General features: G+C 42.7%; 1 protein-coding gene across 3 annotated transcripts; it reads right to left on the bottom strand.

The window, feature by feature from the left end:
- Window positions 1-454: 454 nt before the first annotated feature.
- LOC139576793 (glutamine--fructose-6-phosphate aminotransferase [isomerizing] 1-like) lies at window positions 455-16,806 on the bottom strand. 3 transcript variants are annotated; one of them, XM_071403280.1, is made up of 20 exons: window positions 16,717-16,794; window positions 16,078-16,202; window positions 12,272-12,379; window positions 11,829-11,936; window positions 11,530-11,655; window positions 11,308-11,366; window positions 11,059-11,193; window positions 10,905-10,966; window positions 10,708-10,787; window positions 10,496-10,610; window positions 10,143-10,306; window positions 8,915-9,010; window positions 8,626-8,723; window positions 8,316-8,436; window positions 7,865-8,022; window positions 3,807-3,921; window positions 2,957-3,084; window positions 2,283-2,450; window positions 1,607-1,768; window positions 455-1,483 (listed from the first exon to the last, which is right to left on the bottom strand). In XM_071403280.1, the coding sequence occupies exons 5-20, from the start codon at window positions 11,642-11,644 to the stop codon at window positions 1,439-1,441; spliced, it is 1,821 nt and encodes a 606-aa protein (XP_071259381.1). In that variant the 5' UTR covers window positions 11,645-11,655; window positions 11,829-11,936; window positions 12,272-12,379; window positions 16,078-16,202; window positions 16,717-16,794; the 3' UTR covers window positions 455-1,438. The 3 variants fall into 3 exon arrangements, with proteins under 3 accessions (XP_071259381.1, XP_071259380.1, XP_071259382.1); XM_071403279.1 differs by lacking the exon at window positions 16,078-16,202 and having other exon boundaries at window positions 16,717-16,806; XM_071403281.1 differs by lacking the exons at window positions 16,078-16,202; window positions 16,717-16,794 and having other exon boundaries at window positions 12,223-12,327.
- Window positions 16,807-26,072: the final 9,266 nt, after the last annotated feature.

Here is a 26,072-nt window from a genome sequence, read left to right as displayed (position 1 = left end):
AGAACAGAAGAGTTGAATATTGATAAACTGTCAACAAGTCACAATGCTAGTAACATGCCTACAGAGTAACGAATGTTGATCATTGGTCCACTAGTACTCATTGTCCATCTTGAGGAAATTGATTGGGTAAATGATTAAATTGCACTTAGAATTTTACTGACGCATGATTATGCCAGGACAGTCAAATATTCAGACTACCAACTTGGTTTAGGCAAGAGTTTAACGCTCCTAGACGTCTGCCAAACCACAATGAGTGAATCATTGTCAAGTTTCTTTTGTAACTTAGCCAATGATTCAAAACAAATAGGTGCACAATAATGAACACAAGCAAGTCTGTAGCAAGTTTCATATTGCCCTTAACACCTTCAAAACTTGTGGAGACAAATTCTATTGATTTGTCATCATGGTATTTTGAGTATAACAATGGAGAGTTCTCAATAGTCTCTGGAACAGGTCAGTAGACTAAAGCATTTTAATGGAAACTTTCTTCTTAGAAGCACTTCAGATGTACAGTCAGGACTATAGCTCAGAAATATTTAAAGCACCCATGCTTTAAATAAATCAGTCTAATAAATCATTTATTTAATGAAAATTAAACATTCATCAGTTACATCCCTGAGCCTCCACTGGCCCTTGAAATGCTCAGTCTGATCGTGTGGACATTAGGAAACACATTTGAAGATATTTATATATCTGATTGGCTGGTCTAGAGCCCACCCCTTACCCAGCTCAACAGTCATTGCTCTATTATCAATCAGATCACATTGTGACATGATGTGGGCAAAAAGTTCCAGGGCACCTGTACAAGCTGAAATTCCAGGCATTATTTCCCAAAAAGGGTGTTATCATTTTCACAATGTGTCATTTCTACCTCAGTGTAATAAAAAGAAAAGAAAAAAATAAGTGACTTAACTGCACTACCCCTTTAATAATTTACTCAACACACAAGAGTAACAGATAAACACTTCAAACGACAGATGTTTCTCTAGCTGCCAAAGAAAACGGATCCCAACAGACCAAATTATTGCACCAATAACACCAAAAGAACCAGTAACTTCAGTAAGATCTACATGTGCAGACTCTTGACAACAAACAGCTGAATTAAATGTAAAACCAGTAGCAAGTATCCAACATTTAAGTTATGAGCACTGTTGTGTATCATCCAAAATGGATACAGCTCAGTCTTTTCTTCAGTTGGATCATTAATTGCCTACAGTCCAGTAACCCATGGCAGCATTACTGCCAACCCTTCCCACCACTGACCCCCCCCAAAAATCACATCTATGATATAACAATGTCTTCAGATGTGTTTTGAAAGAAGAGACAGATACAGTACATGTTTAGCGTACCAGAGTAACAATTGCATTAAAAAGAGCCATGACACACACAAAACAGGAAAGTTTCTGAAATGGGTTTTTGGATCATCAAAGGACACGTTTCACTCTACAGTCACAGACTTGGCCAAGTTCCTTGGGCAATCCACCTGTATTGGGAGAGAAGAGTCAGACATTTCTACATTTACCAAGAAACAACAACCCTAAGAAATTAGCTCCCCATTATGAATGTCTACAGTAAGAACCCAACTCAGTGACAGTGCAGTACTCACGTCAAAGCCCCTGAGCACAGCCAGGTGGAAGGAGAGCAGCTGCAGGGGGATGACACTCAGGATGCCCTGCAGACAGTCCACACAGTGCGGCACTTTGATGGTGCGGCTCGAGCTCTTGGCGGTCTCGTAGTCATCTTTGTCACAGATCACGATGGGTCGGCCCTGTAAACCAAACAAAAGGCATTATGCTTCCAGCACAACATTGTCATAACCTTTAACCTGGAGTTCAGTGTTGAAATGTGAAACTTTGGTCCTTCCTTGAATAATAGCTTTGTTGACTCATGCCTCAAACCCAAAGCTTAGGTCCACATCTGTGGTAGATTAGTGAGAGTGGTGATGTCATGTAGAAAATAACCTCTCCCTTGCACTTTGTGGTGAATGTGAGGACCATTTGATATTACTGCATTGTGAAAACAAATCTAATGTGTAAAGTATGTGTGCATGAAGCACTTAATATCCATGTCTTTAAGTTGTTATATTTCTTTTTAACCTGGAAGGTAGGTGGTCACTACAACAGCTAGCGGGCATATCACTACCAGAAAACAAAATGTTTATTTAAAGTGAGTTTAACAACCAGATAACGTCATTGGCAATGGTTTACTGTGGTTCCAACATTTCAACAGTTGATGGGGTGGAAAGCTAAATGGTGTTTGAGATATGGTGCGTCAGTTCTTACCGCGCGGGCCACCACCTGCTGCAGTGCATTCTGACACTTGGTGTAGGTGTGGTCTCTCATGATGATCATGATGACGGGCATGAGTTTGTCGACTAGGGCCAGAGGGCCGTGCTTCAGCTCCCCGGCCAGGATGCCCTCTGAGTGCATGTACGTGATCTCCTTGATTTTCTGGAGAGCGACACACCCAACACCTCATTCAGATAGGAAACCACATTCCCATACACATTCAGGGACACAACCTCAGAAAAACACCATGCCAACACGACATAAGTTGAGTATGTATATCTTATCTTCTTAAATTCTAAAACGGAACAGTAAACTGGCCAGGGAACACGATCAGATCCAGGAGCACAGCACACTGACTCAACACTGTGTGCCTCAGATACTGGAGGATTGGCAATCAACAGAACTTGAAGAATCCCTAAATAGTGTGGAGTGTGGTTGCAATTATGCAGAGAGACATTTCTAAATCAGTCTAATTAGTTCCTGTGATTAAAAACACAATTCCAGCAGGCTAGACTCCATTAGGGCTTGCGTGAGGCTGAGGCAGAACAGTTATTGTGGGCTATTGGAAAGTGAAACAACTCTGGGCCGAGTGGAGATTCCTGTAGAATACAGTTCTGAAGAGACAACGTTAAGTTTCAGGAGGCGGAGATCGAGGTGGGCATGCTGACCAGTGCTCCCTCCAGGCAGGTGGCGTAGTGGTAGCCTCGGCCCATGATGAGAACACTCTTCTGCTGGTATAGCTCTGCTGCCAGCCTCTGGATCTCATCATCCAGACTAAGCACCTCCTTTATCAGATCTGACACACAAAGAGAGGGAGGAAGGAGGAGCAGCAGGTAAACACACATAGCGAGATAGCGAGACAGGTACAAAGAGGGGGGAAAAAAGAAGAGTAATCTTAGTCCAAGGTTATGAAATGAGAAACCCCTACAAAATATTCCTCTTCAATTTGCAGTACATTTGGGAGAACATGTCAGAAAATCAATTTCATCAAACTCCTGGATGAAAGACAATACAGTAACACCCATCCTATGACAGTCCAGCAGGCCAATGTTAACAGGTCCTGGAGACTGGGGTCAATGGAGGCTTGGGTCAGGGAGACCATTTAACATAAGGCTTTGGGTCCAGAGGAGTGTGCCAGGGCAAAGAGCCAGGACTAAGAGCCAGGACTGACCCAGCTGCTGAAGCCTCCTCCCTCCCCACTGTACACTCTCGTTCCCTCTCTGAGGATACCGCCACAGCAGAGTCATTGCATTAGCTCTCTGACAATGCATATTGTTCAAACAAAAACAGCCCAGTTGGAGCAAGATGACAGACCGAGGAGGCCCACTACAGGCCTCCGCTTTCCCATCCCTTGCTCTGGCTGCGCTGACTGTGACCATTACTTACTGCGGTCTATACTACAGTAGGTCAGTGTGTCGAATAATCTGCACATCCCTTTGAGCATCACCTACACAAAGGTTTATGGTCATTAACAGCACAGTGCAATGTCTTGGTAGATGTGTGTAGGGTCTGGTCTACCTGGCAGAACTCTCAGGCCCTGGATGATCTCACGTCGCCGTGGCTGCATGGAGATCCTGTCGTCGCACATCAACAGCGCAAACATGATCAGAGCCACAAACTGACTGGTGTAGGCCTGCAAAACAGACACAGCCAGACATAATGCATGCTTAATGCTTCAGCAAGAAGCAGACTGTGTTCTGTACTGAGGTCCCAGGTGTCTCCTAGATGCCTGCATATTTAGTTAATATTGCCTGCTAACGTGAATTTCTTTTAACTTGGGAAATTGTGTCACTTCTCTTGCGTTCTGTGCAACAGAGTCAGGGTATATGCAGCAGTTTGGGCCGCCTGGCTCGTTGAGAACTGCGTGAAGACTATTTCTTCCTAGCAAAGACAGCCAACTTCGCCAAGCGGGGGATGATTTAACAAAAGCGCATTTGCGAAAAAAGCACAATCATTGCACGAATGTACCTAACTATAAACATCAATGCCATTCTTAAAATCAATACACAAGTATATATTTTTTTACCTGCATATTTAGTAAAAAGAAATCCAGGTTAGCAGGCAATATTAAACTAGGGAAATTGTGTCACTTCTTTTGCGTTCATTGCACGCAGAGTCAGGGTGGGTATATGCAACAGTTTCGGCCGCCTGGCTCGTTGCGAACTAATTTGCCAGAATTTTACGTAATTATGACATAAAATTGAAGGTTGTGCAATGTAACAGGAATATTTAGACTTATGGATGCCACCGGTTAGATAAAATACAGAACGGTTCTGTATGTCACTGAAAGAATAAACGTTTCGTTTTTCGAAATTAGTTTCTGGATTTTACCATATTAATGACCTAAGGCTCGTATTTCTGTGTGTTATTATTAGAGGTCGACCGATTAATCGGAATGGCCGATTAATTAGGGCCGATTTCAAGTACATATAACAAATCGGAAATCGGTATTTTTGGACACCGATTTGGCCGATTTTTTAAATTTATATTTATTTTTTTACACCTTTATTTAACTAGGCAAGTCAGTTAAGAACACCTTCTTATTTTCAATGACGGCCTAGGAACGGTGGGTTAACTGCCTTGTTCAGGGGCAGAACGACAGATTTTTACCTTGTCAGCTCGAGGATTCAATCTTGCAACCTTACAGTTAACTAGTCCAACGCTCTAACCACCTGCCTCTCATTGCACTCCATGAGGAGACTACCTGTTACGCGAATGCAGTAAGAAGCCAAGGTAAGTTGCTAGCTAGCATTAAACTTATCTTATAAAAAACAATCATAATCACTAGTTAACTACACATGGTTGATGATATTACTAGTTTATCTAGCGTGCCCTGCGTTGCATATAATCGATGCGGTGCGCATTCGCGGAAAAAGGACTGTTGCACCTACGTGTACCTAACCATAAACATCAATGCCTTTCTTAAAATCAATACACAGAAGTATACATTTTTAAACCTGCATATTTAGCTAAAAGAAATCCAGGTTAGCAGGCAATATTAACCAGGTGAAATTGTGTCACTTCTCTTGCGTTCATTGCACGCAGTCAGGATATATGCGATAATAATAAACGCTTTGTTTTCGAATTGATAGTTTCCGGATTCGACCATATTAATGACCAAAGGCTCGTATTTCTGTGTGTCATTATGTTATAATTAAGTCTATGATTTGATAGAACAGTATGACTGAGCGATGGTAGGTAGCAGCACGCTCGTAAGCATTTATTCAAACAGTACTTTCGTGCGTTTTCCCAGCAGCTCTTCACTGCGCTTCAAGCACTGGGCTGTTTATGGCTTCAAGCCTATCAACTCCCGAGATTAGGCTGTGTAAACGATGTGAAATGGCTAGCTAGTTAGCGGGGTGCATGCTAATAGTGTTTCAAACGTCACTCGCTCTGAGACTTGGAGTAGTTGTTCCCCTTGCTCTGCATGGGTAGCGCTGCTTCGAGGGTGGCTGTTGTCGATGTGTTCCTTGTTCGAGCCCAGGTAGGAGCGAGGAGAGGGACGGAAGCTATACTGTTACACTGGCAATACTAAAGTGCCTATAAGTACATCCAATAGTCAAAGGTCTATGGAATACAAATGGTATAGAGAGAAATAGTCCTATAATTCCTATAATAACTACAACCTAAAACCTCTTACCTTGGAATATTGAAGACTCATGTTAAAAGGAACCACCAGCTTTCATATGTTCTGAGCAAGGAACTTAAACGTTAGCTTTTTCACATGGCACATATTGCACTTTTACTTTCTTCTCCAACACTTTGTATTTGCATTATTTAAACCAAATTGAACAGGTTTCATTATTTATTAGAGGCTAAATTAACTTTATTGATGCATTATATTAAGTTAAAATAAGTGTTCATTCAGTATTGTTGTAATTTTCATTATTACAAATAAAATATATATTTTTTTTTAAAACGACCGATTAAATTGGTATCGGCTTTTTTGGTCCTCCAATAATCGGTATCGGCGTTGAAAAATCATTATCGGTCGACCTCTAGTTTCTGTACAGCACTTTGTGACATCAGCTGAAAGAAGGGCTGTATAAATACATTTGATTGATCTAAAGCCAAAGGCATGGTTGTAAAACCTTCACATAGCTATTTTCCTTGACAGCACTGGAACCACAGTCCCTCACAACTGACAGTCCTAGCCATCCACTCAGATTTGTGGCAGTGCATTTAATCCGGTTAAAACCCCCATCACTTCATCCAGAATGTGAAAAGAGGATAGGCTCACGCTAGCCTGTCAAAACACACTGATGCAACCATGTCCCCGAGAGGCCTCAAATGTGCCACACATCCTCCTCAGGCAATACGGCATGATGAGCAGTTAAAAATTTTTTATGTAAGGGTACAAGCATGCTCCAGGCTCTATTCAGACAAAGACCACAGATGACTCTCATTTGCTTACATTCCCTCCCTCAATATCTATTGTTTGGCTAAGGGGGAGAAGCGTATTCAAGAAGGGGTGCCGTCTCAACTCCAGCTTCATTCTCCCTGACCTTGTTTAGCAGACATAGTTGTGGAGAGCCCCAATTCTGAGAACAAGACAGACACCAGAGTCATCCAGTTTAATGTCCCCCAGAAGGTTAATCTGAAAAATATTATGAAACTATACAAAACGGAGTCAGCAGGAGCGTGTATTGAGCAGAGGTTAAATACATAATGTCCTCTGATGTGCTGTGCGTGGGCCTGGACCAGACAAGCAGTAAAGGACAGCGTCTTTGAGGCGTGCTCGCCAGGCTTTCTGCGCTGTGCTGGGTGGGGCCTTGGAGCTGCCGGAGGGTCCCTGAGCCAAGCCCGAGAACCAGAGCAGGGAGGGACCGGACTCTTTTTCTACTACCCGCCCTCAGCTGCTGAGTGGAACTCACTCCAGTCATCTGCAACCCCACTCTGGCAATCTGTAGGATCAGTGCTCATAGTAGAGGGAAACCATGGATCCTTACTTTTTATAAGAGTAAAGATGAGAATATCAGGCACTGTGGGTTCTGTGTAGAGCAGTGGAATATAGCAGTTTAATTAAATAACCTCTTACAAAAGGATCCAGACACTAATTTCAGATGAAGTTCTCTAATTTCAAGGGAAAGAGGGGTTAACCATATGTATAGAACATTGCCATTAGCACCCAAGTGCTTCAGGGTTTGCCTTAACTATACAGATACCACCAGCGCAGCATATTGGCGTAAACCTCATGTCCTTGCAATAATAAGTATACACGGGTGATTATATAGACCAAGCCAAAGCGAAATTGCCTCTGGACTTTGTAACACCGCTTCGCCTAATTAGGAAGGAGACCATTCCATTCATCTCCAACAACCCTACTGCAGTCTGACCAACTGAAACACTCTGGAGAGGGATATGAGGAATTCCCCCGCCCTAATAGGCTATCCTGAAGGGAATTTTTTCCCCCACCACAGAAGTAAAAGAAGTTGAGATAGCGGAGTATGGTGAATGGAAGGTCTCCTGTTCCAACAGCTGAGTGTCTGCAGGACAGTACACTACGTGAGTCAGTATGGGAAAGGAATCAGTCAGGAGAAGTGCTACACAGAGCAGCAGTGAGCCGGTCCCCTCACCTTGGTGCTGGCCACTCCTATCTCTGGCCCAGCGTTGATGTGCACCCCACAGTCTGTCTCTCTGGAGATGGAGCTGCCCACTGTGTTGGTGACGCCCACCGTCAGGGCTCCTCTCTCCTTACAGTAGCGCAGGGCCATCAGGCTGTCTGCTGTCTCGCCTGCACACAAAAGGTAGCAATGCAAATCAGCACTCAGGATAGATACTGGAACAGGTTGGACTACGTGTATATACCGAATACAATATCAGATTCTATAGACCGCAATAACAGATATCATCAGGTCTTTACATTCAGCATCAATACATGAAGAGTGAAAGAAATTGCTTTGTGTGCATTATCATTGGGCTGAGCATGTACTTGTACGAGACGTTGCTGAAGCTGTATTGTGTGGGGAAATGAGTACAGACAAAGAGGCAATGTTCAGGTTCTTGAGGAGACAGCGATCCTCCCACCTGATTGGCTGATGAAGAAGCAGACGTCGTCACGGAACACTGGTGTGTTTCTATCCAGGAAGTCGCTGGCCAGCTCCACCATAACAGGCAGCTCAGTCAACTCCTCCAGTACCTGGCGAGTCTGTGGGGAAAGATCAGCACTGGATCACATATGACATCCACACTGAAAAACATGTTTCCATGTACAAACCAGAGTAAGAACTTACTTGTGTCCTTGTTTTTCCTATCTTGGAGCCTTAGGCTCTAGTTGACTCCATTTTATGCTGGTGATATCATTCCTGCTTTATAGAAAAGGTCATCAGTTACTCACCGCCACCCCAGCATGGTAGCTGGTGCCACAGGCGATGAGGATGAGCCGTCGACACCTCTGGATCTCTTTAATGTGATCCTTCAGTCCACCCAGGGTTACTAAGGATACAAACAATCAAAATACAGTAATCATGTCCCTTTTCTTGGTATGTATTCAGATAGATATTGATCCTGAGGATACCACCTTGATGGGTATAATGACAGACATGAGAGGGGCATAGTATGTATTGTGTAGTAACTTGAGTGTTTTGTGACTTGACTTGTGTATTACACTGGAAAGGTCATCTCACCTGTGTTGTCATTGAAGTTGACCCTTCCTCTCATGGTGTTGACCACAGACTCTGGCTGTTCAAAGATCTCCTTCTGCATAAAGGAGCTGTAGTTCCCTGAAAAATTTTCCAAAAAACATTCGAGCAGAGTCCTCAACAACAGCACTTAAAGCCTGCTGGCTTTGCATTTTTATAAAGTGTTAGGCATTTTGTAAAGGTTACTGTTGACGCATAATTACTACTAAAAGGAAGCCAGTCTGGAAAACATGTTGTTTAGTGCTCTAATTCAGCCTTTTATTGCTGTTGGGAGGTAAATAACACAGGAGATAAATGATGACTGGAATGATCTTGCTCTTTAATACAGACATTTATCAGGCATGTCTTGACTAAATAAAATAAGCAAGAGCCTACAGGGAGATTGTTGTTTCCTCGCACGGCCCTTTGTGACAATGAAATACGAGAGGGTTTTGCAGCCCGCCTCTGCGGAGACAGAAATTTAGGTCATATGAATTAGATTTATTTCAGCAGCGCTCCTGGAATGGAGGCTGAGGAGAGAGCGATAGGGGCAGAGGCTTTAATGATAGGACCACAAAGGCTTGTCTCCTAAAACTGACTGGTAGTCTATTAGCACCCTCTGCTGGAGACATGGGGAGCAGCAAGCTCAATATAAAGTCCTGCTAATGACCCAGGTACAGTACTCTACATTGGTGATTGACGTGATCTCCATGCTGGGGCCAGGGTGTCTGAACCATATAAACACATGGCTGTGTACGTGTGTGTGTGTGTGTGTGTGTGTGTGTGTGTGTGTGCGCAGGGATTGATATTAAAGGTGTGCCTGTGGCTGCTACTCAGCCGAGGCGGAGAAAATAGGATTGTGCTAAATTTTTCAAGCACTGCCGTCATTATTGACCAATCACAGTAGAAAACGTAGCCTACGTGGTGAAACGGCAACAAGTGCGTCCAACAGCAGGACCAGCTAACATGCCCACTCCAGCTAGCTAACATTATCAGTTTACAGAGTCACGTTTAACAAGAAAAATCATTATTTACTAATCCGTTTAAGAATTAATCATTCCTGATGCATTATGCCAGCCCTAGTAAATATGACCCTTGTATAGTGAAATTATTCTGACTGTATTGACAATGATAATCAGCAATTCCAGCCATTCTTGGGTTCTCAAAGTTCTAGTAGCACCATCAACATCTTTACAGAGGGTTGACCCATGACAGTGCTGTACCCTCCCCTCACCCTTCATGATCTGCTGCAACTCCATCTGCAGGGTCTGGATGGCACGGGCAGGGTGGTCTCCGGCTGTACGCTTGATGCGGTGGATGGTGAGCCGTCCGGCCGTCACTGCTGCCACGTCATCATCCTCCAGGAAGATCACACGGTTGGTGTGCTCAATCACCGCGCTGCCAGGACAACAGAGCAACAGTGAATCCAAGTTAATGATGTTGTTAATTCCCACTTTCCTAGGAGAAAACATTCACCAAACAATTGTCTAGACTGATTGTAAAAGTACAGTTAATCCAAAAAATACACTTAACGTTGCATGAGTGGGATATGAGTAATATAGAGAATAACAAGGTGAGGAGTCTGACCTGGCATCAGAGGCAAAGTAGTACTCCACAGACTTCTTTTCCTCAGCGAAGAGCGTGTGGCAGGTGTCCTGCTCCATCCTGGGCAGGGTGGGGCAGCCCTTCTTGTCCTTACCAGCTGGGGAGATACAGTAGTGTACTAGACATAAAACAGCTCCCGGCTAATCATATTCCATTCTGACTCACTGATGGAGAGCAGTTACCTAATAACTTACATGATCGGTACAGGATAGGAATGTGATCTGTGGACAGCTTGTGGTCACTTTTCACCCCAATAAGCAGAGGACCTCCCCTCCTATTTACATACAAACATAAACAATTACAATGATTACATACAATTAAAAGATGCATGTTTAATGGATATTATTCCTTTACAACTCAAAGACTATGTAGAAATGCAGTAGCAGTGTACCGGGTGCCTACAGCCTCTCCTGGGTAATGGACACTCTTGAAGACCAGGACAAACGCTCCTTCCTAGGAGACCAGATAAAACCATGTTAATCACAAGACAGGTCAGAGGGCCTTGTTTCTGGACAGTTCTGCTCTGTAGATGAACAGGCTCCTACCAGCTGCTGGGTCACTCTCTCCACCAGAGTAGCAAAGCTGAGGTCTTCACTCTCACGGTTGTCATACATGTACTTTACCAGCTTGGCAATGGTCTCTGTGTCCGTCTCAGACTCAAACTCATAACCCTTGCTCTCCTGTGGAATGGGAGAGAGTCAGTCATGGAAGTCTGATAACTCTTGCTGATAGCCTTAGCTAATGAAAGAAACCGACTGCCTTGGGAAAAAAATTGAATATGTTTTTTTGCTCACCAGGAATTTCTGCAGGTCTTTGTAGTTTGTGATAATTCCATTATGAATGACAATGAACTCTAAAAAAAATAAGATACACATATACACTTTAATAATAAATGTTCCTCGTTACTCTCTATATAGTCAGTCAACGTGAGATTTCTACATCTAGCAGAATGTGATGCCTATACAGGAAAGAGGCCCTAATAGTCCTACAAGTTTAAGAAATGTCTATGTACTGACCGTTGCTCTTGTCAGACCTTTGTGGGTGGCTGTTGACAGGGCTAGGGGCACCATGGGTAGCCCAGCGAGTGTGGGCGATGCCAAGGTGGACATCAAACTCCACATCCATGTCCATGTCCTGCTGCTCTGTGGGGCCAACACAAACACTGTTGAAATGCAAGCCTCATAAATCAACTGACATGTGCCCAACATAAAGTAGGTTTGAGTCATTGGTATTGTAGGCATTATATTTATTTCTGTACAATCCACTTATCTACTCAGTAAACATCCTTACTGCTGATAACGGGTGTAAGTCTTACTTGTGAGCTCATCGTCAAGAGCCTTCACTTTTCCGGACTGCTTGATCAGCTGAATAGACCGGGCATTGGCCTCCCATTCCTTCCCGTTCCCTCCATCAATTCCAACACCTGGTAAAAAGAGTCTTATTGCTACAGAGTACACAAATATGCCTCGTGATTTTGTAGCGGTTATCTTACACATGCTACAGTTTGATAGCAGACAGAGCATCAATGTAAGCGTGACTAGATTGACAGACCTGCTCAAGGCAAGGGCATACAGTGAGGCCAATGGACAATCATTGTTTTTAATGTTAGGAGAACAAAAACATGACTCCTGTAGATAAGCAGAATAGCTGACGCCTGCCGACAGGCCTACAGTGAGAGGGAAAGGAAGCTAATAAACATGCAGACAGACCGACGCAGACAGTGTGTTGAGACAAGCCGTCTCATCTCCCTCAGCTCACCGGCAGAGTCATAGCCACGGTACTCCAGACGAAGCAGGCCTTTGAGGAGGATCTCCAGGATCTCCCGGCGAGTCCGTGGCACATGGTAGTTCAGATAGGCAAAGATTCCTGACAGAAGGAACAGGGAGACATATTTCAACTAGGAAGTCAAACAATGATATACAACAAAGGAATTTCATTACAACTCTTTTAAGGGATTAAGTGAACAAATCCTCATAGTGGGTATTACCGTTTACTTTTGGTGGTCTGTGATTAGGTCAATAGAGACCAAATAAAGCATGTATGCTTTCTGTTCATATATGCCGATTGTGTCAGAAACACTGAAGGTTCCATTGGCCAGCTAGACTAGCTGATGTAATCTGCAGGCAGTTCAATTATTGGCTCACTACAATTCACAGCAAGAACTACCCTAAGGATTTCTACACGTGAAAAGTTTCAAACGTTAACACAAGTAAAACATTTAAAAATGCTCTGGTGCCATTTATCATCATATAGGAATTGGAAACAATGGTTCTGTGTGCAACTACACAGTAGTTCACACACCCATCTGTTCCTGAGGGCACAGCCTGCCCTGGATGTTATCTGCAGTTTTTACATGAGAGGGAAGTCACCTTGAGAAATGGACAGTGGGAGACTCAGTGGAACAGGGTGTTCTAGTGTTGGGGCAATATGCTGACAGAAGGATCAGGCTCTAGGCTATGCTTTTGTGCAGTTCAGAACTCGTCTGAGAAGATTTTTTACAGACATGCCTGGCTGAACAGAGGTTGGCTTACATACCATCACCACCTGGTATGGCAACTGCTCGGCCTCCAACCGCAAGGCTCTAGAGGGTAGTGTGGACAGCCCAGTACATCACTGGGGCCAAGCTTCCTGCCATCCAGGATCTATATACCAGGCGGTGTCAGAGGAAGGCCCTAAAAACTGCCAAAGACTCCAGCCACCCTAGTCATAGACTGTTCTCTCTGCTACCACACGGCAAGCGGTACCGGAGCACCAAGTCTAGGTCCAAAAGGCTTCTACCCCCAAGCCATAAGACTCCTGAACAGCTAACCAAATGGATACCCGGACTATTGCATTAACCCCCGCCCCCCCCCAGTTTTACACTGCTGCTACTCTCGGTTTATTATCTAAGCATAGTCACTTTACACTCTACCTACATATTACCTCAACTAACCTGTGCCCCTGCACAACGACTCTGTACCGGTACCCCCTGTATATAGCATTTTATTGTTGCTCTTTAAAATTGTGTTATTTTGCCACTTTTTACATTTCAGCTTATTTAGTAAATACTTTCTTCAGACCTTTTCTTAACTGCATTGTTGGTTAAGGGCTTGTAAGTAAGCATTTCTCTGTAAGGTCAACCAACACCTGTTGTATTCCGCGCATGTGACCAATACAATTTGATAAGCCTATTCGTGCCCAATTTCCTGTGCCCTGCCCCATTTTCTTCATGAAAACCATCAATCACCCACATAAGCTCACAAATAGAACAATGGCATAAGGTTTCAACAAACAAGTCAAAATAAACAAACCTAAATGATGAAGGCCAAGAGACAATAGCTATTCTTAGGATAACACAATAATCAATGACACATTCCCAATTAGAGAAGGGGCAGTGATAAAGGGGCGGTGATAAAATAGTGACTATGTAGAGGCACTGCAAAGGAAGCAGTGCAACAGAGCATCCATTGAGAGCAGACTGGCACATGGGGAAATCGAGGAGGGTAGCGGGGGGGGAAATCGAGGAAGGTAGCGGGGGGGAGGTCGAGGAAGGTAGCGGGGGGGAGGTCGAGGAAGGTGGCGGGGGTGAGGTCGAGGAAGGTGGCGGGGGGAAAATCGAGGAAGGTAGCGGGGGGGAGGTCGAGGAAGGTAGCGGGGGGGAGGTCGAGGAAGGTAGCGGGGGGGAGGTCGAGGAAGGTAGCGGGGGGGAGGTCGAGGAAGGTAGCGGGGGGGAGGTCGAGGAAGGTAGCGGGGGGGAGGTCGAGGAAGGTAGCGGGGGGGAGGTCGAGGAAGGTAGCGGGGGGGAGGTCGAGGAAGGTAGCGGGGGGGAGATCGAGGAAGGTAGCGGGGGGGAGGTCGAGGAAGGTAGCGGGGGGGAGGTCGAGGAAGGTAGCGGGGGGGAGGTCGAGGAAGGTAGCGGGGGGGAGGTCGAGGAAGGTAGCGGGGGGGAGGTCGAGGAAGGTAGCGGGGGGGAGGTCGAGGAAGGTAGCGGGGGGAGATCGAAAAAGGTAGCGGGGGGGAGATCGAAAAAGGTAGCGGGGGGGGGGGAGATCGAGGAAGGTAGCGGGGGGGAGATCGAGGAAGGTAGCGGGGGGAAAATCGAGGAAGGTAGCGGGGGGGAGGTCGAGGAAGGTAGCGGGGGGGAGGTCGAGGAAGGTAGCGGGGGGGAGGTCGAGGAAGGTAGCGGGGGGGAGGTCGAGGAAGGTAGCGGGGGGGAGGTCGAGGAAGGTAGCGGGGGGGAGGTCGAGGAAGGTAGCGGGGGGGAGGTCGAGGAAGGTAGCGGGGGGGGAGATCGAAAAAGGTAGCGGGGGGGGAGATCGAAAAAGGTAGCGGGGGGGGAGATCGAGGAAGGTAGCGGGGGGGAGATCGAGGAAGGTAGCGGGGGGGAGATCGAGGAAGGTAGCGGGGGGGAGATCGAGGAAGGTAGCGGGGGGGAGATCGAGGAAGGTAGCGGGGGGGAGATCGAGGAAGGTAGCGGGGGGGAGATCGAGGAAGGTAGCGGGGGGGAGATCGAGGAAGGTAGCGGGGGGGAGATCGAGGAAGGTAGCGGGGGGGAGATCGAGGAAGGTAGCGGGGGGGGGGAGATCGAGGAAGGTAGCGGGGGGGGGGGAGATCGAGGAAGGTAGCGGGGGGGGGGGAGATCGAGGAAGGTAGCGGGGGGGGGGGAGATCGAGGAAGGTAGCGGGGGGGGGGAGATCGAGGAAGGTAGCGGGGGGGGGGGAGATTGAGGAAGGTAGCGGGGGGGGGGAGATCGAGGAAGGTAGCGGGGGGGGGAGATCGAGGAAGGTAGGCGGGGGGGGGGGAGATCGAGGAAGGTAGCGGGGGGGGAGATCGAGGAAGGTAGCGGGGGGGAGATCGAGGAAGGTAGCGGGGGGGGAGATCGAGGAAGGTAGCGGGGGGGGAGATCGAGGAAGGTAGCGGGGGGGAGATCGAGGAAGGTAGCGGGGGGGGGGGATCGAGGAAGGTAGCGGGGGGGGGGATCGAGGAAGGTAGCGGGGGGGGATCGAGGAAGGTAGCGGGGGGGGGGAGATCGAGGAAGAAGGCGGGGGGGGGGGAGATCGAGGAAGAAGGCGGGGGGGGGGGGGAGATCGAAGAAGGTAGGGGGGGGGGGGGAGATCGAGGGGGGGGGAGATCGAAGAAGGTAGCGGGGGGTGGCAAATGGGGCAAGGCGGGGGCAAACAAGGCTCAGCTTTGTTCAGAACGAGGGTTAAGAGTAGGAAAAATAAGGCTCTCATAAAAATCTCAGTGCATGACAGCATTACCACCATTATATCCTTAGGAATTAGCCTGCAGCAGTTCAGTATGAGGAGCATCTATTTCGGTAATTTTTCTGACTGAGACGACAGTGTCTGATTGTCTCTTCTAATAATGGATTTCATAGTGCTAAGTTCCCACCACCCTTAAAAAGCTTATCATCCACACTATTTATACTGGTTCTGGCTGGCTATTCAAAACAGAGCTGGGAGGCTTCAGGAACTAGTTGTGGAGTCAGCAGATGAGAGATGATGAGGGGAGAACTAATCCATCACTATTCTAATATTCAGACACTGACAGGTTAAAAAAGTAAACATTTTAAATCCCCCTACCTCATTCGAATCAATGTGGCATAATCACTGTCTATCATCATCAGTAGTGGTCTATATTCTAGCAAGGAATGAAACTTTGCGCAGTGCGTGCGTTCTGTCAGTCCTGTAGCAAGCTAGTATGTAACCTGATGAAAAGAAGGGTAGTTAGCCAATGGTCGCTAATGAATCCAAGTATATAGTATAACGTGACATACGGTAACATCAATGACAGGAATAAAGGAGCGATAAACTGTCAATCAAGTAGCTAGCAATGGCTAGTTGGCTAGTTAACGTTAGCTAGCTACGCTAAATTAGCTAGGTACTTATTGGAAATGGGTGTGTAGCACACGGTTTATACACATCAAATCGCTTAGTCGCCCTCATGACAATTTCTCTGATAACATTGTTAGTTATAAAATATCTGATCCAGCCAATCTACAAGTTCACTTAAAAGATATGAACTCAATAATTTGATGTTAGTAATTTGTGTTGTTTGGCAAACAAACTAAGCTCTCTTTCTTTAGATGGAAGCTCAGCTGTCTGACTGAAAACATTGACATCTCCCCAAAACCAGTTCTGTGTTAATCTCACAATTTGCATGTGTAAACTATTGCGAATGTGCACCTATTTAATGTATTATATCTAGCTAACGTTACTTACCACACATGTCAGCGCTTCTCTTGCAAACTAGCTCGTTTACACCAGGCTCAGCTCAGTTCCTCATCTGATGAGTCAGATGGTCCCGCCCCCTTTTACATTCCATTGAATGGGATTCAAGTAGCCTAAGCAGGCTTCCCTTATTGGTGCAACGCCTGTCAATCCCGAATTTTACCGCCGACGCACTGACCCTGACGTAGCAGCAGGATGGAGATAGGATATCTGTGGGCGCAAGTGAGGAGATGGAAAGTATACCTTCCTAAAATCTCGTCAGAAGGAACAGATTGATGGTTTCAGCCATGGTATTCTCATTTTCCTTATATTGTTTACCTAACAAGCATAAGGTGACTATTTTTCGGAATACTCAGGTACTTCAATTTATTCGTTTGTTCTTGTATGACCAGAAGACCTATTTTGTTTACAAACTTACGAAGAAGACTGAAAGCTGTATTTATTTTGTATGTATACAGTAACTAAGATACTGTTTTAAAGGGCATACAGGTCTGCTTTGACTTTACATGGCTATTGTTCTATTTAGTTATTAATACTTATTTCCACGTGAAAAAGGTCTTAGGAACATGTATATGTAAAACATTTTTTATTCAATTTTTTATGATCAGTTTTCATATGCACTTAAAATAGTAGGTACCCTTTTACTTCAATTATTATTTTGTATTTTATTTCTCAGAATAGTTCCTGATTACACTAAAGAGGGTTTTTAGTCTCTCTTACTACAAGAATCCTTGGTTTGGTCTTGAACATAATTTTCAGTTGAGTTGAATTTCAAAACCGGATAACGTCTAGCTCAAAGTTGATGGAATAAGCTATTTTCACTTTAAATTGACTTAAATGGTGCAGATCTTGGTTCCTTATCGTTTACGTTCACTGCTCCTACGTCTTTGACTCATCCTACTACAGTTTATACTTTTATATAATCTTTGTTGTTTTGTCTTTGTCTATAGTTTCTCTTAATGCTAGGGGGTTACGAAACAATGTGAAGCGCAAGGCCTTATTTTTATTTGCTAAACAATTTCGAACAGATTTGTGCTTTTTTCAAGAGTCTCACTCAATTTCGGCTGATGCCAACTTCTGGAGGTCGCAGTGGGACAACGATATTTGGCTTTCCCGTGGATCTGAACGCTCCGCTGGTGTCACTACAATGAAAAATACCTTTGGTGGTAATATTCTACACTCGGAATGTGACCCCTTTGGTCACTTTATTTGTCTTGTGATCAGTTACAATGACATTACGCTCATTACTGTACACTTCTACGGGTACAACACCAAACATGAGAATGATGAGTTGCTTGAATCTATAGAGAAACATATAATTCATTGGTTATCTAAATTTCCCAATTCGTTATTATTGATAGGAGGGGACTTTAACATTACTATAGATAATTCAACTGACAGATGGCCCCCAGGTAGGCCAACCAATCAGAATTGGGGTTTAATACTTTTTATGGAAAAGTTTGATCTTACTGATATATGGAGAGGTTTCTGGCTGACAGATCACTCACTTGGAGTAACAAAACAGGTTCCAGACAATCCAGAATAGATTTTTGTCTTATATCCAAATGTATTGATAGTGATTGTGTTACTACAAATATTTGTACTACTCCCCTCACAGACCATAGGGCCATTTACATTGATATCAAAATATTTACCCCTGATACTAACCTTGGTAGAGCATCCTACTGGAAGCTAAATAGCTCATTATTAAAAAATGATATAGTTAAATATGAGGTTAAAGATCTGCTCTCACACTTTTGGGAAAGGGCTTGCGAAGAACAATCTTATTGCAAGAACTGAGAGCTCTTTAAATTTGAGGTGTTCAAATACCTTAGAAAATATGGTAGTAATCTTGCTAAGACCAGAAGAGCTGAGGAGGAAAAGGTGATCATTAAGATAACTTCCCTTTCTCATAGGTCCCCAGCAGGCCTCACAGGGGAGGAGAAGATGGAACTAATTGAGTTACAAAATAAACTGGATAATAAATATAGATTAAAAGCAGAAGGAGCCTTTATTAGATCTAGGAAAAAATGGATTGAGGAGGGAGAACAGAATTCATCCTATTTCTTTAGACTTGAGAAATTTCACTCTAAAAATAACACTATCCATAAGTTAAACATTGATGGTGTTATTACAGATGACCAAAAATTAATCGCTAAATACTGTAGCAATTTTTACAGAAAACTGTATAGCTCTACGTACTGTCAGGAATCCACAGATATGTTTTTGAACTCACTGAATAATGTTCATTCTATCAGTGATATAGAATCTAAACAGTGTGATGAACCCATCAAAGTTGAAGAGATTATAGAGTCTATCAAACATCTAAAGAATAATAAATCACCAGCTGTTGATGGAATTACATCAGAATTTTACAAATTATTTTCTGAACAAGTAGCTCCCTTCCTATTTGAAGTCTTTTTTAGAGAGTATTAAAAACAATGTTCTCCCTCCTACAATGAGTCAGGGGTTAATAACACTGATACCTAAGCCTAAAAAAGAAGTGCTGCTCATCGATAATTGGTGTCCAATTTGTCTTCTTAATAATGACTATAAGATATTAGCCTTACTACTTGCAAAAAGAATTAAAGAAGTCCTGGATGCAATCATTGATGAAGCAGTCTGGCTTCATGAGGAACAGACATATTTCTAACAATGTCAGACTAGTATTAGACATACTTGACTACTCAGACCTAATAACCGAGGATAGCTTCATATTATTTTTAGATTTTTATAAAGCATTTGACACAGTAGAGCATCAGTTCCTCTTCCACTCCCTTGAGAGACTTGGCTTTGGGGATTTTTTTCTGTAAGGCTATTAAGACTCTCTATGCAAATGATAACGGCTCTATCAAATTTAAATATGGCACCTCACCTAGATTTGAGTTAAAGAGAGGAATTAGGCAAGGTTGTCCTATCTCTCCGTACCTGGTTTTATTAATCACCCAACTTCTTGCAAATTCTTTAAATAATAGTTCTGTACAAGGTATTTCCATAGCTGGTAAAGAAATTATTATAAGCCAGCTGGCTGACGATACTACACTTTTTCTGAAAGATGCTAACCAAATTCCCATATCGATCAATGTGATACAATCCTTTTCCAAAGCGTCTGGTCTATAGCTTAACATTAATACATGTGAACTCATGGCTGTCAAAGATTGTGTGACTCCTTCATATTATGGTATTCCAGTAAAAGAAGAACTTACATATTTAGGCATAACTATTACAAAGGATCAGAAGTCTAGAGGCTTACTAAATTTGAACCCTCTTATTAAAAAACCCCAGAAGAAGCTAAATCAATGGCTACAGAGGGACTTATCTTTAAAAGGTAGAGTCCTAATAACCAAGGCTGAAGGTATCTCTAGACTAACATATGGCGCTCTATCTTTATATCTTGACAGTAAAATAAGCAAGGAGATAGACCAGATGCTTTTCAACTTTCTGTGGAGAACCCGTACCCATTACATTAGGAAAACTGTTGTAATGAACACTTATGAGAATGGTGGGCTGAATTTCTGGACTTTCCTACCTTAAATAATACTTTTAAGATCAATTGGATAAAACAATTCCTAAGACCCACTTCTATCTGGAATTTTATTCCTCATCATGTCTTCCCTACTTTTGGTGGCCTTAACTTCATGTTGTTTTGCAATTATAATATTGACAAAGTTCCAGTGAAACTTTCTGCTTTTCATCGGCAGGTTTTCTTGTCATGGTCCTTAATTTATAAACACAAATTTTCTCCACACAGATATTATATATGGAATAATCGGGATATATTGTATAAAAATACTTATTTGTTTTAAGAATATTGGTTCCGAAATAATATCCTATTGGTGAGCCAACTGGTAAATGCAGAGGGTCTTTTACTCAGTTATAAGGAATTCTTATCGCTTTACAAGGTCCCTCTAACACCTAAAGATTTTGCAATTGTTTTAGATGCCATTCCCTCAGGTGTTGCTCTATTATTCAGGAATGCATCAAGACCTGACCCTCAGAGCCTACCTTCTATTTACCCTATTGATTCATCAGTAGGAAAGATTTGTTTCTCTTTTGGTCCATTCAACAACAGAGCGATACGAACCTTGTTTCAGCAGGATGTTGCATCTATACCTTATGTCATTGTCACGTTCCTGACCTGTTTTCTGTTGTTTTGTATGTGTTTGATGGTCAGGGCGTGAGTTTTGGGTGGGCAGTCTATGTTTTCTGTTTCTATGTTGGTTTTGGGTTGCCTGGTATGGCTCTCAATTAGAGGCAGGTGTTTGACGTTTCCTCTGATTGAGAGTCATATTAAGGTAGGTTGTTCTCACTGTTTGTTTGTGGGTGATTGTCTCCTGTGTCAGTGTCTGTATGTTACGCCACACGGGACTGTTCCGGGTTTTGTTTGTTTGTTCGTTCGTTTTATGTAGTCTGTTTCCTGGTTCATGCGTTCTTCACGTTGTATGTAAGTTCGGGTCCAGGTCTGTCTACATTCGTTTATTTGTTTTGTAATTATTCAAGTGTTCGTCGTGTTCTTCAGTTTTTTGTTTATTAAATCATTATGTATTCACAACCCGCTGCAGTTTGGTCGAATCACTACTCCTCCTCTTCGTATGAAGAGGAGGAGGAAGCCCGTTACAGTCATGCCTTATTGGAATGGATTTATTGATAATATCTGTTGGAAAAAAGTTTGGATGTTGCCACACACATACTTACTTGTTAACAAAATTAAGGAAGTTTCCTTTAAAATTATTCATAAATATTATCCTGCCAACCACTATATGAAGAAGTTTAAGGATAACATCAACTCAAATTGCTCCTTTTGTAATGACCACCCAGAAACAGTGTTGCATCTTTTTTGGCATTGTATTCATGTAAGAAAACTGTGGCAAGACATCAGTAGATTTATAATTGAACACTTTAATGAAGGTCTTACACTATTGTGGAGATGTTCTGCTTGGATTCTTTACCTCCGATAGGAATAAGCTGAAACATTTTTATGTAATTAATTTCATTCTTTTGGCCAAATTTCATATTCACAAATGTAAATTTACAAACAAAAAAACAAAATTTCTTACCCTACAAAAAGAAATTGAACTGTTTTTTAAGACAATTAAATACTCTACTAACAAAAAAGCTGTTAGAATTATAAGTGTATGTATGTCCCTTAAGGTCTTTGTGTAATGTGATATTGTACCCCCTAGCTCAATTGTCCATTGTATATAATCTATATATACTTGTGTTCCCTCATGTACTCTCTGTATTGATTTGTTGTTAATAATAATAAAAAATAAATACAAAAAAAAGGAGATGGAAAGTAAATTTGTGAAGTGTCAACCAACCAACCAATATTTATTGGTGGCTATCGTAAAAAATCATAAACTAACATTTGCTTTTTTGGTCTTAATATAAGGTTTAGGTTAGGCATAAGATTAGCAGTGTGGTTAAGGTTAGTTTTAAAATCACATAAAAAAAAATATAAAAAAATATTGAAATAGGCGGGGTTTATGTTTGTGGTTACTAGTGAGAACCATATTTATTCAAAATAACCATATTTTGTTTGTTTAGTTTGATAAAATGTTTTTGTGTCACCATATTCGTTTGTTACTTTACATCTACCTTATTTTAACAGACCGTGGACTGGACAGAGATGTGTTAGTGGATGATAAATTTCCAACAAAATTGTATAATTTATAGAGGTGTTTTTAATTGCTTATTATACATTCACATAATAATAACAAACTTAAAAACCAATGCAAACTCAAACTTTCCTCCAGACCATACTCCATCTGTGCACCATTTCCCCTGTCAGGTTGACGGATTATTTGGTTGCCAATTTCAAATCATATCAAACTGTCACATACGCCGAATATAACGTGTAGACCTTACTTGAAATGCTTACTTACAAGCTCTGAACCAACAGTGCAGTTCAAGAAAACTACATTCAGGGCATTCAAGAAAATAATTTCATACTTAATTCAATGCATTTGATTTATTTACATTATACAGTGTGCACATTTGTGTTGTATATGGACGGAGTTGCGCTTTTTTAAAGGTACAGTGCAGTCAAAATGTATATATTGAACAACAGCTGATGAACCAAACACTGTAAAGGAGTGAAACTATTTTATCAGTGTTATTTCCTGATAGCTGCTGGATGAAAATACAATCTACACAGGACCTCCTAAACAGCAGGTTTGCATGTGTGGGAGTTTCGGCTTTCCATGGTGACATCACCATGCGGTAAATGAATAGACCAATAAAGAGTTTCAAACCTCTGACAATGACAGCTACTTCTCCATTCTCCCCTTTGCAAAATCCTTACTTGATGTAGTTTTTTGCTAAAAAGCTATTTTGCCCATTTGAATGGAAATCTTTTACAGTAAGGTACTTAATTGTTACCCAGAAATGAGTTGATAATGATATACAAACGGCTGCATTGGGCCTGTAATAACCAATACTTACTGAGTTATATGGTGTGATAATACTAGAAACTGTAATAAATAAATCGTCAGACAAGCTGGAATCCTTCACCTTAGAAGCCTTTCAAAGCAAGCATCAGGACAAAGACACTACTTCTTACCCACTGAAACACATAGCCAGAATGACTTGACAGCTGACAATCTCTGAGAATTGCTATGAAGTTCAATGAGAAATCTCTCCAAATAACCCTGCAGTTCTTCTTTTACCACTGCTGTGCTTTAGACAGGATTCTACGATGCTCATTAATCTGCTACAGGATGGAGTCAGGAGTGGGTGCTGGAGGGGAGAGGGTAAGAAGAATGTCTGTAGAGTCAGTCGTTTCCATTGGACTCAGCCTTGGACAACTTCCTCTTGCTCATCCTTCACCTGGGAAAGAACATGAAATGTTAGGTTAGTCTTGTGAAATCGAGAACTGGACCGACAGGCAATCATGAATCATCTCAAATTCCGCAAGTTATTTTGTACAGGGTACAAACCTGCTCTACCCCTTCCACTTCAGGGACATAGAACTGCAACATATTCTGGATGCCACTCTTCAGTGTAACCATGGAGCTGGGGCAACTGGTGCTTCAGCTTCACGATGCCATCCTCAAAGCCGCAATACAGGACATCTCCACCATCCTCCTGCACTGTGGGCCTGGGGGAAGCCACATGAGCTAAGACTGATACATTTACATTTACATTTAAGTCATTTAGCAGACGCTCTTATCCAGAGCGACTTACAAGTTGGTGCATTCACCTTATGATGTCCAGTGGAACAACCACTTTACAATAGTGCATCTAACTCTAAGGGGGGGGGGGGGGTTAGAAGGATTACTTTATCCTATCCTAGGTATTCCTTAAAGAGGTGGGGTTTCAGGTGTCTCCGGAAGGTGGTGATTGATTCCGCTGACCTGGCGTCGTGGGGGAGTTTGTTCCACCATTGGGGTGCCAGTGGTATTATTAGGCTGTGTAATTAGGGAATTACACAGCCTGGAGGTGTGTTGGGTCATACATACCGATACTGCAATGAGCAAAGAGACACTTCTGACAACAGGTAGATGTCAGAAAAAGGCTAAATACAACAACTAATAATACCTTTCGGGTATCCAGAAGCTCTTTGATCATAGTAATCACCTCATCATCATCATCTGAGGGTGCTGTGAAGACAAAGGGAACAGTTAATGCAAACATATACTTACAGAACTTACAGTGCCTTCGGAAAGTATTCAGCCCACTTAAAATGTTCTACATTTTGTTACAGCCTTATTCTAAAATGAATTCGTTTTTTTACCTCATCTATATACACCCAATACCCCATAATGACAAACTAAAAACAGGTTAAGAAATGTTAGGGAATTACACAGCCTGGAGGTGTGTTGGGTCATTGTCCTGTTGAAAAACAAATGATAGTCCCACTAAGCCCAAACCAGATGGGATGGCGTACTGCTGCAGAATGCTGTGGTTGCCATGTTGGTTAAGTGTGCCTTGAATTCTAAATAAATCACAATGTCACCAGCAAAGCACCTCCACACCATCACATCTCCTCCATGCTTCACGGTGGGAACCACACATGCGGAGATCATACGTTTACCTACTCTGCGTCTCACAAAGACACAGCGGTTGGAACCAAAAATATCAAATTTGGACACATCAGACCAAAACACAGATTTCCACCCTTCTAATGTCCATTGCTCGTTTCTTGGCATAAGCAAGTCTCTTCTTCTTATTGGTGTCCTTTAGTAGTGGTTTGTTTGCAGCAATTTACCACGAAGGCCTAATTCACGCAGTCTCCTCTGAACAGTTGACGTTGAGATGTGTCTGTTACTTGAACTCTGAAGCATTTATTTGGGCTGCAATTTCTGAGGCTGGTAACTCTAATGAACTTATCCCCTGCAGCAGAGGTAACTCTGGGTCTTCCTTTCCGGTTGCGGTCTTCATGAGAGCTAGTTTCATCATAGCGCTTGATGGTTTTTGCAACTGCACTTGAAGAAACGTTAAAAGTTCTTGACATTTTCCATATTGACTGACCTTCATGTCTTAATTTAAGTATGGACTGTCGTTTCTCTTTGCTTATTTGAGCTGTTCTTGCCATAACATGGACTTTGTCTTTTACCAAATAGGGCCATCTTCTGTATACCACCCCTACCCTGTCACAACACAACTGATTGGCTCAAAACGCATTAAGGAAAGAAATTCCACAAATTACCTTCTAACAAGGCACACCTGTTTATTGAAATGCATTCCAGGTGATTACCCATGAAGCTGGTTGAAAGAATGCCAAGAGTGTGTAAAGCTGTCATCAAGGCAAAGGGTGGCTAATTTGAAGAATCTCAAATATATTTAGATTTATTTAACACTTTTTTGGTTACTACATGATTCCATGTATTAACTTGATGTATGTATACTTGAAGTATTCACTATTATTTTACAATGTAGAAAATAGTAAAAATAAAGAAAAACCCTGGAATGAGTAGGTGTCCAAACTTTTGACTGGTAGTGTATGTAAATAGTTTTATATTTAGACATTTTCTCAAAACCTGTTTTTGCTTTGTCATTACGGGGTATTGTGTCTAGATTGCTGAGGATTTTTATTTATTTCATCCATTTCATAATAAGGCAAACGTAGCAAAATGTGGAAAAAGTCAAGGGATCTGAACACTTTCCAAAGGCACTGTATATACACACTGAGTGTGTGTATGGTACCATGGTTACAGAAAATTCTGAATGAATCATTAATTATGATGAGTGAGAAAGTTACAGAGGGTCTAATATCATAGCCCCAAGACATGCTAACCTCTGCTGTTATTGGTAATGTTGAGAAGTTAGCATGTCTTGGGGGTAGGGTCTTTGACCCGCTGTAACTTTCTCACTATTCACATCCGTAATCATGGTAGCATCCACAT

The sequence above is a fragment of the Salvelinus alpinus genome, chromosome 5 (genome assembly GCF_045679555.1).
Source record: "Salvelinus alpinus chromosome 5, SLU_Salpinus.1, whole genome shotgun sequence".
Classification (NCBI taxonomy): Eukaryota; Metazoa; Chordata; class Actinopteri; order Salmoniformes; family Salmonidae; genus Salvelinus; species Salvelinus alpinus.
This window is presented reverse-complemented; position numbering and strand designations above follow the sequence as displayed.

Coding starts and splice junctions, on each gene's coding strand:
- LOC139576793 (XM_071403279.1), bottom strand. Junction 10,307..10,495: donor TACTTTGCCTCTGATGCCAG/GTCAGACTCCTC, acceptor TTGTCCTGGCAG/CGCGGTGATTGAGCACACCA. Junction 1,769..2,282: donor AGCAGGTGGTGGCCCGCGCG/GTAAGAACTGAC, acceptor TTTGGTTTACAG/GGCCGACCCATCGTGATCTG.